The sequence below is a fragment of the Rana temporaria genome, chromosome 5 (genome assembly GCF_905171775.1).
Source record: "Rana temporaria chromosome 5, aRanTem1.1, whole genome shotgun sequence".
In the NCBI taxonomy this organism is placed as follows: domain Eukaryota; kingdom Metazoa; phylum Chordata; class Amphibia; order Anura; family Ranidae; genus Rana; species Rana temporaria.
In genome coordinates, this window is record NC_053493.1 from 67,615,764 (window position 1) to 67,628,403 (window position 12,640).

Sequence of the window (12,640 nt, forward strand, 5' to 3'; positions counted from 1 at the left end):
ATGTTTTCTATTTACCCAACAGCCCTTCTAGCCTTGAACCAAGTCAGTGGCAGGAAAAATGATTTATCTGAAATCTTTGTTCCAGCTACACTAGAAAAGAACTGAATGTGATTTCTGGTTTTTATTTAGTACTTCCAGTGATAGGTACATTTATAAGGATTCTGTAACTATCAGCAGTAGCTTTAGAAGCCCATAAACAACGCGCTCGTTTGTTCCCTTCAGTGGGAGATGTTTATTGCCTCATATAATATGTGTACTCCAAGGATGTAGTTATTGATTGAACAAGAAAAGTTAGTTAGAAGCCTTTTATTTAACGAGTCGATGTATCCATAGCTTCTGCAAACACTGCTGTGTCTGTAGAGGCAACTGTCCTTTAAGAGCACCTGTAGTGCTGGAGAAAACAGTAAACAATTAAGCTAAAAAATCTCCCCAATAGGAAACAGACGGCATAGAAATAAAAACGCAAAGTTCTAATTTTTTCTTACTTCATTTGAAAAAAACAAAAAAATTAGCCATAGATACACTTTTAAGCAGAACTCTAGTATGCAGTAATCTACACTAGGGGCCAGATTCACGTAGCCCAGGCGCAACGTAACTTAAACGATTTAAGTTACACCGCCGCAAATTTCCCAAGTTAGTGCCCGATCCACAAAGCACTTACCTGGAAATTTGCGGCGGTGTATCCTAAATCCGTCCGGCGCAAGGCGGGCCCAATCGAATGGGGTGAGTCCCATTTAAATTAGGCGCGCTCCCGCGCCGGACGTACTGCGCATGCTCCGTCGGGTAAATTACCCGACGTGCATTGCGCTAAATGACGTTGCACCGACGTCATTTGCTTAGACGTTAACGTAAATGGCGTCCAGCGCCATTCACGGACGTCTTACGCAAACGACGTTGATGTTTAAATTTCAACGCGGGAACGACGGCCATACTTAACATGGCTTAAGACAACTAGGGCTCAGCCCTAGTTTTACGCAGCGTAACTCGACGGAAACGACGTAGAGTTAGATCGAAGGGCCGTTCGGACGTTCGGGGATCGCCATAAGTATTCATATTCTACGCCGGCCGCAATGGCCTCGCCACCTAGCGGCCGGCCTAGAATTGCAGCTTTGTGCACTGGTCCAAATCATTTGGTGGGGGGATTATGGTATGTTTTGTTTTCAGGGTTTGGGCTTGGCCCCTTAGTTCCAGTAAAGGAAACTCTTGGGGGATCAGCATGCCAAGACATTTATGGCCCCTTCCAGTTCCAACATGACTGTGCACCAGTGCACAAAACAAGGTCCATAAAAACACGGATGAGTGAGTTTGGTGTGGAGGCGCAGAGTTCTGACCTCAACCCAATAGAACACCTTTGCGATGAATTAGAGCAGAGACTGCGAGCCAGGCCTTCCCGTCCACATCAGTGCCTGACCTCATAAATGCGCTTCTGGAAGAATGGTCAAAAATTCCCATAGACACACTCCTAAACCTTGTGGACAGCTTTTCCAGAAGTTTTGAAGCTGTTAAATCTGCAAATGGTAGGCCAAATTAATATTGAACCCTACTGACTAAGACTGGGATGCCATTATAGTTAATGTGCGTGTAAAGGCAGGCGTCCCAATACTTTTGGTAATATAGTGTATATTTTTATACTTTCCCTTTGCCTGCTACCCATTTTTCTTTCCCGTTTTTAATATTTATCTAAGGCTGTCTACCTGAAAACAAGAGTGAAAGAGATGTTACATGGCCATCCTTGGTCTTGTTCATCCTGTGCATTGGCTGCTGGTAGGAGTCAGGTGGAGCCAACACAGTTTCTTACCTTGATTGCTCACACCGATGCTGCCGGCCAGTGACTTTCCTAATCTAGCAGTAGATTCCCTACATAGAGTCATACAGGATAGCCTTATTTTGAGTCCATTTAAGTTTCCTATTTTAACTGAAGCCTTAGTTTTTTCTGCCATCCAAAATGTGTTGGCTGTTTTTTATTTTTTTTGTGTTAACCAATAAATTAATTTGCACTCTTTTATCATTTGTTCTGGCGCTCCTTCAAATAATATTTTTTTTCCGGTAACCTGCTGGGTATCCCTAGGAGGGTAGTCCTGTTTATTGTAAAAAATCCTAACCTGAGCAAGTAAGCTCAGATGTGTTTGTGTGAATTTTACATGACGGCCTTTAAAATCTTTGTTTGTCCTTTAGGTCTATTTGTATATACTGTATATTTTGTTGTACTATTCTTGGCTATGTCTTTATTATTCTGTTCAGTGGATGTGTGCATTGTACTGTTTGGAATGTCAACATGGCCTCGGTTGGCTTTTTTTTTTTTTTTTGGATGTAAAGTTTGCTTATTGTCAATAAAACTTTTGTAAAATGAAAGATAAACAATAAACATGAGCAATTGCTTAAAATTTCAGCTTCCTTTCAGAAAATTCCACCAGTACTTTTTTTTACCACTAGATGTCCTCAGTCTAAAGGCCAGCAAAATTTAACACACTTTAACACACACCTCCCAGGACCTCCTGCTCTCTAGCTCCCTTGTTACCTCCTCCCATGCTCACGTTCAAGACTTCTCCAGAGCCTCTCCCATCCTCTGGAACTCCCTGCCCCAGTATGTCCGATCAGCCCCTACCCTGCCCACCTATAGGAGATCCCTGAAAAATCATTTATTCGAGGAAGCCTATACCACACCCACCTAACAATTGTCCCAGAGCCATCCCCATCAAATCATTCTCCGCAGCTATTACCTTTTGTACCACCACCCCCTCTCTTTAGAATGTAAGCTCTACAAGGCCCTCCTGTACCTTCTTTATTGAACTGTACTGTAATGCCGCGTGCAGAAGATCGGACATTTGGACAACAAATCCGTGGATAAATTTCCGACGGATTTTGGCTCAAACTTGTCTTGCATACACACGGTCACACAAATGTTGTCGGAAATTTCGAACGTCAAGAACACGGTGAAGTACAACATGTACTATGGCACTAGAAAGAGAAGTTCAATACCAGTTGTGTTAGTAGAAGTTTGGTGAGAGACGATTCACGCTTTTTTTAGCCTCATGCTTATAAGTCTGTTACAGCGTGACGAATGTGCTATCTCCATTATGAATGCTAGTTTTACCAGACCGAGCACTTCCGTCTCGTAATTAATTCAGAGCATGCGTGGAATTTTGTGCGTTGGAATTATCCACACACGATCGGAATTTACGAGAATGGATTTTGTCGGAAAATTTTAGAACCAGCTCTCAAATGTTTGTTGTCGGAAATTCCGACAACAAATGTCTGATGGAGCCTACACACAGTCGGAATTTCCGACCAAAATTTCCCATCAAACATTTGTTGTCAGAAATTCCGAGCGTGTGTACGCGGCATAATTGTGCTGCCCCCCTTCTATATTGTAAAGCGCCGTGTAAACTGTTGGCGCTATATAAATCATGTATCATAATAATACCACACTTTCTGTGAGCCCAAGTCTTCCTGCATCTGTCCTAGGTTGTGACTGGGCAGTGCAAGGAGAAGCAGCACAGCAATGAGGTTATCTCTTTGTTACTCTGCTTTCTTTTCCTATTAGCATGCTTCCTGTGGGCATATTTCATTAAAAAAATACATTTAATGCATTAATGATATTAATGATTACAAAGCTACGTTAATTTGTGTCTTCCATATCTGCCTAGCGTACATTTTAAGGATTAATTTAATTTGAATTTATTCAATTTTTATAATAGAAGTAAAGAAACAAAAACAATTTTGTGTGCTTCTGTTTTACAGGTTTAGACTTGAGGCAAGCTCAGGTCATCGCCCTATCATCTGGCACCAAATGTATCGGCGGAGAATATCTCAATGACCAAGGCCTGGCGGTCAATGACTGCCATGCAGAAGTTGTAGTAAGAAGGGCCTTCATCCACTTTCTCTACACTCAGCTGGAGCTCCATCTGAGGTAAATTGAAATCTGCTGACAACAAGACATGTTATATGATCTACAGTGGGACAAGTCTGTCCTCTAGATGTCTGATCCACGCTTCTTTCATGAAGCTATTTATTTGTTCTCTGGTTTTGAGTGACCAACGCACGGAGGAAGTAGGCAAAGCAATTTAATACGCTTTCATCTTTCAGTGTTTGGTCCATGAAAGCGGATTTCCTTTCATGAGGAATTAGATTAGTGCAAGTCGAGGGACACTTTTAGATATTTGTTTACATAATTCATGAAGAACTTAGAAATGAACTGACTGAACGCTTGATAGAAAACTAGATTTGCCTTCTCCTGTGGTGACGAGATTTAGGCTATTTACTTTTTGCTCTGTACTGAAAATGTCCTTGTGTTTCAGATGTATTAAAGCTAATACAAACTTATAGAGCAAAATCACCCACAGCCCATGGATAGTAACTGGCATTTAAACACGTTTTCTACAAATTTTTATTCCCTTCTTGGGATTTGGGAGTCGTTTCAGTTTATGTAAAAAAATAAGTTCTGTCTTTCCTTCCTAAAGTGGCATTCCAAGCTATATCTAAGTACTCTTAAAAATGCTACCTCCCCCTTTCTAACACCTATGCTGACTAACCTCTGTTAGGCCCCATAAACACTATTAGATTTTCTGAAGATTTTTGGCTTTAGATTTACCAAAACCATATACCGTAATATGAGGTCAAACCTTAAGAGTTTCAATTTGTATGCATCTGGTTGCATACAAATTGAAACTCTTAAGGTTTGACCTCATATTATATGGTTTTGGTAAATCTAAAGCCAAAAATCTTCAGAAAATCTAATAGTGTGTATGTGGTCTAAGAAAGATGTATATACTTATATATTTTCAGCCCACTCCAGGCCAGTCACATTATCCCCTTATGTCAGACAGCAGCGGCTGCAGGCGAGAGGAGTAAATGCTCGACAATGGCTGGCAATGCCTGGGAGCGGTGATGTCACCCATAGGTTACTAAGGCCACTCCATTGCTGGCGCTTCCTCCTCTCTCCTGCAACCATCACCGGCTTCTACAGGGGAGCAGAATCATGTGATTTTTATTGACAAATCCCAATGTTACTGATTGATCTTAAAATTAGTACAATCTGTTGCGGTGGAAAACACAATTGTACAATGTCTATATTGCTAAAATGACTATGTGTATGAACTACAATAATTTTTTTGTATATTGTGAGGAATGTAGTGTTTCTGCCAAAAAACTGATCAATATCCCACCATATGAAAAAGTGATGTGTGCATAGCCACCTCTAATTTCATACACTTCAATACATTTTGGATTGGCAGAACACTGTGGTCCGTGTATGGCGGATCACTCGATCAGCATTGGTTTATGATTTTCTGCTAATAAATCCAATAGATAGCCAATCATTTGGAAAATGATGAAGTGTATAGTCACCTTTAGAGTATCAATGATTTACTTAAAATGCTAGTTAACCTCAGACATGAAATATGAACGAAGCATATCCCTCTACAGTGTGTACTTGTCCTAATTAAGAGCACTAAGTGTCATTTCTGTCTGCTGCTTTGTTCCTCTGCTACCAGCATGAATCGCTTCTGATAAGTTTTTCTGATACCAAGAGGAAAAGGGGGAGGGACCTCCAGCTGATTGACAGCCTCAGCTCTGTTCTTGTGTGCTGTGTGAAGGGGATGTGCCCCTCTGTATTACCTGCGGATAGTCAATGCAATGGGTATATGTAAGAGTTTACAACTACTTTATTATATATAATTTTTACATGTGTATTATCTGACATTAAAATGAGTTAACCCTTTTGCGACCAAGTCCAAATGTAAAATACCCCTAATAAATGCAAAAATGCAAAACACTGTTAGTTCTGTGTTGACATGATATAAACTTGCAATGTTTTTAGTCCAAACTCCATTCCACCAGATGGTCTCAAAAGGTGTGAGATCTCAGAGCTCAGCTCTAACCATTAACTGTCTAATTAGAGCACTTTTATAGATTGCCTCTTCTCAACTAAGCCAAGGCTGATATTTAAATGTTGGGCAGTAAATGACAAGCTAAACAGAAAAGAAAAATAAACTTGCAAGAGGCGAATAATCTTGAACTATGAAAAGCTTGTAAATAATAGCATGACCATTAGGGGGAGGATCGTCTCCTCGAAACACATATCCCAAGATCGATTGCACTCTGACATAAGAAGTAGCAGACCCAAGCAGAGATCTGATTGGCACCCTGACTTGGAGAAGTTCCCTTCCATGTCTGGCAACAGCGTTTACCAGGGCACCAGCGACCTTCTCATGCTCAATGCTTGTCATCCTCCCACAATTCAAAATGCATTACATATTGTTTTAGTTTTTGCTCACCAATAAATGTAAGGACAACAATATACCATTGTTGGCACCCCTCTCTTTCTTCTGTCTTGCTGACGAGCTCAATCTTGTGAATAATACAATTTTCTCCAACCCAGCTGCAGCTCTTCGATAATATCAAAATTAAACTTTGACATAAACAATTAAAATTAGCTTGTGATATATTTTTGTTGCTTCTTTAAACTCTCATAGATGACACTTCTGGTTTCCTCCAGATGTTGTTAGGGATTCTTTGAGCTGTGGCTGATTGACCTCCAATCTGATGGTGCCCGCAAAGATCTGCGTCCCATGCCACTTGGCAGAGCCAGTGGCATGACACCGTTGATCTTTTTTAAGTTTGCTTCGACTTCAAGTGCCTACCGCTTCAACATTCTTTTTTGATGTGTTTTTGATTCTTCTGCGATGCATCTGCGATACATCTGTGATGCTTTGGTGATGCTTCGTGGTGCTTAAATGATGCTTTGGTTGAAGCTTTAATGAAGCTTGGGAGATGCCCTGAGTGTGTATTGATATCGTATACCTGCAATTTCTCTAAAACTAAGCTAAAGCTGTTTAAAAGCCTAACAAAAGCTGCAGGTGCTTCGAGCAAGTTTTGTCATAGACTTCTGTGGAGGCTTTGAAGATGCTTTGAAGCACCACTAAAGCCAAATGGAGTATAATTTTTGAAGCGAAGCAGAACAAAGTAAACACAACGTGTAAACAGGACTGTAAGCTGACCATTGTATTTAGTAACAGGTGCTTTGATTGGCGCTCAGAGTCCTTTAATAAGCGTGTCCAGTGCCATGTTTTGAAGCAAGTGTAAACAAGCCCGTAAGGTGCCATTCTGACAACCACGATAAGGAGCATTTACTCAATTAACTCAGATGCATCTATTATAGCAGGGGTTTCACAAGACTCAAATTTTTTTTTAAGAGTTCCTCTATTGCAACAAGTTTGAGAAACGCAGCTATAGAGGAACCACCAGCAGCGGAATTCAGAGTTGATCTCAAACTGTCAGTTTGCGAAGGTGGAGTTTTCATATTAACAATATAATTGAGCCCAGGTTCACAGCAGTGTGGCTTTGAAAAGCGTGATTTCAAAGCCACCAATCACTGCAATTTCTGTACGGCTTGTGACTTCCTTTAAAGTGCTACCAACCCATGACCCTGCATTCACTATAACTGATCTCCCACAGTACACAGAACATGGAAATGCAATTATTTTAGTAAATTTTAGTAAATATAAACTGCTAAATACCTTTTCTCAAGAGCAGTATTTAGCAGTCTAGTGATTTCTATCAGTTTCTTCCTGGTGAAGCTTGTAGGAGGGGTTTTCATACTGAACTGAGTTGTCCTATGTGGCTGCAGAGCTCTTGATCCTCTGTCTGGACATGTCTGGACAGTGCTAATTGGCCCTGGGCTGATCACATGCACCCTCCTAAGAAAAACAAAAACCTCTCTAGCGATACACACCAAATTGTGCATGTGCAGCCTGACTCCATAGGCTCTGTCTTATCGGGACTTGTCCAGTAGGACAGTGCAGGGAGGGGAGGATCTGTGCATACAAGATCAAGCAGTATTTTTACAAAATGCATAGGATTAACCCCTTAGGTTCCACAGTGAGTATAACAAGCATGCTTTACGCATATACAGACTGATTTTACTGTTGTGGGTTTAGTAACATGTTAACAGAAGTCAATGCAAGTTGCAATCAAACCACAGAAAAGTAGTGCAGGAACATTTTTTCAAAGTCACTGCGACTTGAGTCGCAATGATTTGAACAGTTCCATTGTCACAAATGGGGTGTGACTTGTCATGCGATTCTGAACTGTCAGATCGAATTGGTATGAACCAGGTCTAAATATTTGAGTAATTCAACCATTCAATCAATAGAAAGGAACCATCAAAATAGCCTATAGCAAAGGGTAAACATTACTAAACAATGGCAATCTTTGATTGGGATCTTTGAGAGATACAGAATACATAGCTGATTGGTTGATTCCTCCACTATCAGTTTAGGGCTGTGCAGGCTTTTTAAATGCTCTATATTTTTCTTCATTTTGGTTGAATTCAATTTGGATTTTCTTTTGTAGTAGTTTTTTTAACCCTGACTAACTGTGAACTATGGGCCAGATCCACAAAGAGCCGGCGTAACGTAAAAATTCCCATTTAAGTTACACTGCCTTAAAATTTCTACCTAAGTGCCCGATCCACAAAGCACTTACCTAGAAATTTTCGGCTGTGTAACTTAAATTCCGCCGGCGCAAGGCGTTCCTCTTCAAATGGGGGCGATTCCCATTTAAATTAGGCGCGCTCCCGCGCCGGCCGTACTGCGCATGCTCGTGATGTCATTTTCCCGACGTGCATAGCGCAAAATTACGTTACGCTGAGCTTTGTGGATCGCGCCGGGTCAATAAAGTTGCGTCGGAAAAAAAAAAAAGATACGGCGAAAAAAAAAAAATTTAAAACAAAAAAAAAAACGCGTCGCTGGACAGAAGGTTCTGCTTTTACAAGGTGTAAACAGTTTACACTTTGTAAAAGCAGCCCTAATTTTACGATTGCAAACTAAAACTTACGGAGAAAAAACGAAGCTGAAAAGCTTTGTGGATCTCCGTAAGTGCTAATTTGCATACCCGAGGCGGCATTTCGACGCGAAATGCCCCCACCGGCGGATGCGGCATCCTAATATCCGGCAGTGTAAGTCCCTTACACATGTCGGATCTTCTGTCTATCTTTTGGAAACTGATTCTGTGGATCAGTCCCAACGATAGAAACAGGGATACGACGGCGTATCAGTAGATACGCCGGCGTATCCCTTTTGAGGATCTGGCCCTAAGTCACTTTCAAAAATAACGCCATCTTCTCAACCTCACCGATTTAGTGAAACAGCACAGTGTAACCATCAAGTTCCAGCGTATGATGTCACCTGTTTTTCCTTATGAACAAGCTATTAAAATATCTTTTGTGTCCAGAGAGACCATAGTAACAGAGAAGGCTAAGCTACTAGACGTCACCTTGAAAGGTCCGTCTATGAACTTCTCCACCTCTTGCCTCCTCGCTGCACCATTGAAAATATCAACATTTTTTTTTATCTGTTTGAAAAAGCCTTCATGTTTACCGTTTTATTATAATTTGTGAGCTATTTGGACATGAAAAGTGTTATTAATAATGAATGGATGGTGTGAGGTCATTGCCTATTGACTCACTGCTTTGATTCATGCTCATTATAAAAAATCTATTTGAATAAATGTGTCTTTTCTATTCACAGCAAGCATAGAAGCGACTCGGAAAGGTCTGTTTTCATCAGGTTAAAAGAAGGAGGTTTTCGGCTAAGAGATAATATTATTTTCCACTTGTATATCAGTACGTCACCGTGTGGAGATGCTCGACTAAATTCTCCCTACGAAATCACATCTGATTGTAAGTTTTTTGTATTAGAAAAAATACTATTTTGGAAATGTTGTACTGTACCAATAAATTTAAGTTTTCAATGTGTTTGTATATACAGGGTGTCCCAAAAGTCTCCATACATAAGAAATAATTAACAAACTCATATTACATTTTATATAGAGGTGCACCAAATGGAAATGTTGGCGCCGAAACCACAAATGCAGAATGTACTGGGCCCAAAACCTGAAACTGAAACTCTTTAAGAATATATATATTCTCATATATAATTGTATTATATTTGACTTTTTAATTAATATTAATATTATTAATTTAAATGGATATGAATTTTTTATCGGCCATTATCGCCACCTTTATTGCAAGAAAAGCTAAAAAAAATATACATCACTTTAAATTCTTTGTATGTCTTCAAACTGGTCCGGTGTGGTGTTAAAAATCTTGCTTGCTGAATTTTTGATCCATTAAAAAAATACGCACCAAAAACTCCAGTTGAAATGCACTAAAAAAGCAGCAAGAACACATCAATGATGCACCCATGTTACGTTTTTGATGTTACGTTTTTGAGTCACATGAACTATGAAAAACACACCACTAACAGAGTAAAATCGTGGTAAAATTGCGGCAGAATTGCGACAAAATCAAAGCAAGATTGCATGCATTTTCGGTGCCATTATTTGCACCTTTTTCTTGGCTGATATGTTTCGGCCAGCGAAATTTTGGTGCATCTCTAATTTTATATATATATACTTTGTGTGTGTAGAAAGCAGTGGTCAACATGTAGAGAATATTTTGTAAATATTCTGTAAAGTTTTGCAATGAATATTTTGTAAAAAAAATGTACATTTAGCTACAGTTTGCCATTTTTCCCATGTATGGCGACTTTTGGAACATAAAATAAAGATTAAAAAAGTTTGTATTTATTTTTTAGTAAGGTAAGTTTAAAATGTTACATATCAATGTCTTGCATCTACCATTTACAGCCAATAGTAATAATGGGAATCTTCTGGCCCATGGAGCGTAAGTGACTAGATTTAGTACATTGTACACTAGTACATAAGTACACTGGTAGAGACTAGGGATGAAAAAAACAGTCTACATTAAAAAAATTTGAGGGGCGCAAACAAACCCTCCAGGCCCTTACCTGCAAACAGAGCCTCCAGCCTGGGCTTTCACGGCTTCCCTGATACCCGGCAGTTTCCGTGTCCCAAATCTTCAGCCTCCCGATTGGACAAGAAGCCGGAAACCAGAAGTGACGCAATGGCAAATTTTGATTTGCTAAAATCAAAAGTGGGAGGGTTCAGGGCGCAGTGCTCTGCGCCCAGAGGATAATGTAAAATAAGCCAATTAGAGCCTCAGGCGCTCATCATGTGCTTGTTAAGAATTTACTGACCCAATAGACACCTATTATTCCGGCGCCCAACACAAACAAAGAACGATTTATTTTTAAATAAATTATAATATGACCAACGTTTTCTAACTTTAAGATGTTAAAAAATGTTAGCCATATTATCATTTGATTAAAAATAAATCACTCTATGAACTTTGGGGGCCGGCACCCCTACATCCCTTATGGACTGACCGCCACTGGTCCATAAGTATTAGAAAGCATTATATTGTGCACCGGTGGCTGCCATCCTCAGAGTATTGGCCACCTCTGTATCAAGATATAAGAAGGGAACAGGAAAGCGCCACCCAAGTGCAGTATTAAAATAAACACTTTATTCTCAAGGATTAAGAACACACAGAATATGGAGTATATTAGCAGCATCGCCATCCTATGGGAACCGCCAGGGATCCTGTCAGCTGTGGCCTGTAGAAGGCTTGCCTTTCTTCCAGCCTTCTCTCTTTCCCGGTGACATCACTTCCACCTGGGTGGACTTCCTGGTTTCCACAAGGCGTTCATGCTGTCTCCATGCCTCCTACAGCTGTCAGGATCCCTGGCGGTTTCCGCTGGATAGCAATGCGAGGCCGATGCTGCTAATATACATGATGAGAGATCTTTTACTCTGTATTCTGTGAGTGTTCTTAATCCTTGAGAATAAAGGCCCAGATTCACAGAGGAAATACGCCGGAGTATCTACTGATACTCTGGCGTATTTTCAAATTTGCCGCGTCGTATTTTTATTTGTAATTCACAAAAAAGATACAACGGCTTTTGGCTAAGATCCGACAGGCATACGGCTTTGTACGCCTTAGGATCCTAGGTGTAATTTTCCGGCGGCCGCTGGGTGGAGTTTGCATAGTTTTCCAGCATCGGGTATGCAAATTAGCTGATTACGGCGATCCACGAAGATACGCGCGTTCCTCGCAATCTCTTACGTCGTCGCTAGTCGGTTTTTCCCGTCGCAAACGTAGGCCTGCTTTTTCATGGCTTATCTTTAGAACAGCCATGTTAAAGTATGGCCGTCGTTCCCGCTTCGAATTTCAATTTTTTTTTTGCGTAAGACGTCCGGGAATACGAAACGGCGTAACGCACGTCGCCGTTCAAAAAAAACGTCGGGGCGCCGTAATTTTGCGCAAAGCACGTCGAGAAATTTTCACACGGAGCATGAGTAGAACGTTCGGCGCGGGAACGCTCCTAATTTAAATGGTGCCCGTCCCATTTGAATAAGGCGGGCTTGCGCCGAGCGGATTTACGTTACACCGCCGCAAGTTTACAGGTAAGAGCTTTGTGAATCAGGCACTTACGCTGTAAACCTGCGGCGGTGTAACGTAAATGGGATACGTTACACCGCCGCAGCGTAACGTATTTGTACCTGAATCTGGCCCAAAGTGTTTATTTTAATACTGCACTTAGGTGGTCGCTTCCCTTTTCTTTTCTTATACCATTTACAGCCAGCAGGTGGCATTCTCAGGTTTTCTCTCCACTATGTCTGCTGAGGTATTGTACTGCTATGATATGTCATGCTAAATCAATAACCCACAACAAACACACAAAAAAGACATAGATAAATCAGAAGTTCTTAACAGCAT

General features: G+C 40.7%; 1 protein-coding gene across 1 annotated transcript in view; it reads left to right on the top strand.

Annotated features, from left to right (window-relative positions):
- The window catches only part of ADARB2 (adenosine deaminase RNA specific B2 (inactive)), a 411,353-nt gene that overhangs the window by 314,103 nt on the left and 84,610 nt on the right, over window positions 1-12,640 (top strand). The window contains exons 5-6 of the mRNA XM_040352667.1: window positions 3,742-3,910; window positions 9,528-9,679. Coding sequence (XP_040208601.1) covers window positions 3,742-3,910; window positions 9,528-9,679 — 321 coding nt within the window. The remainder of the gene's footprint in view (window positions 1-3,741; window positions 3,911-9,527; window positions 9,680-12,640) is intronic.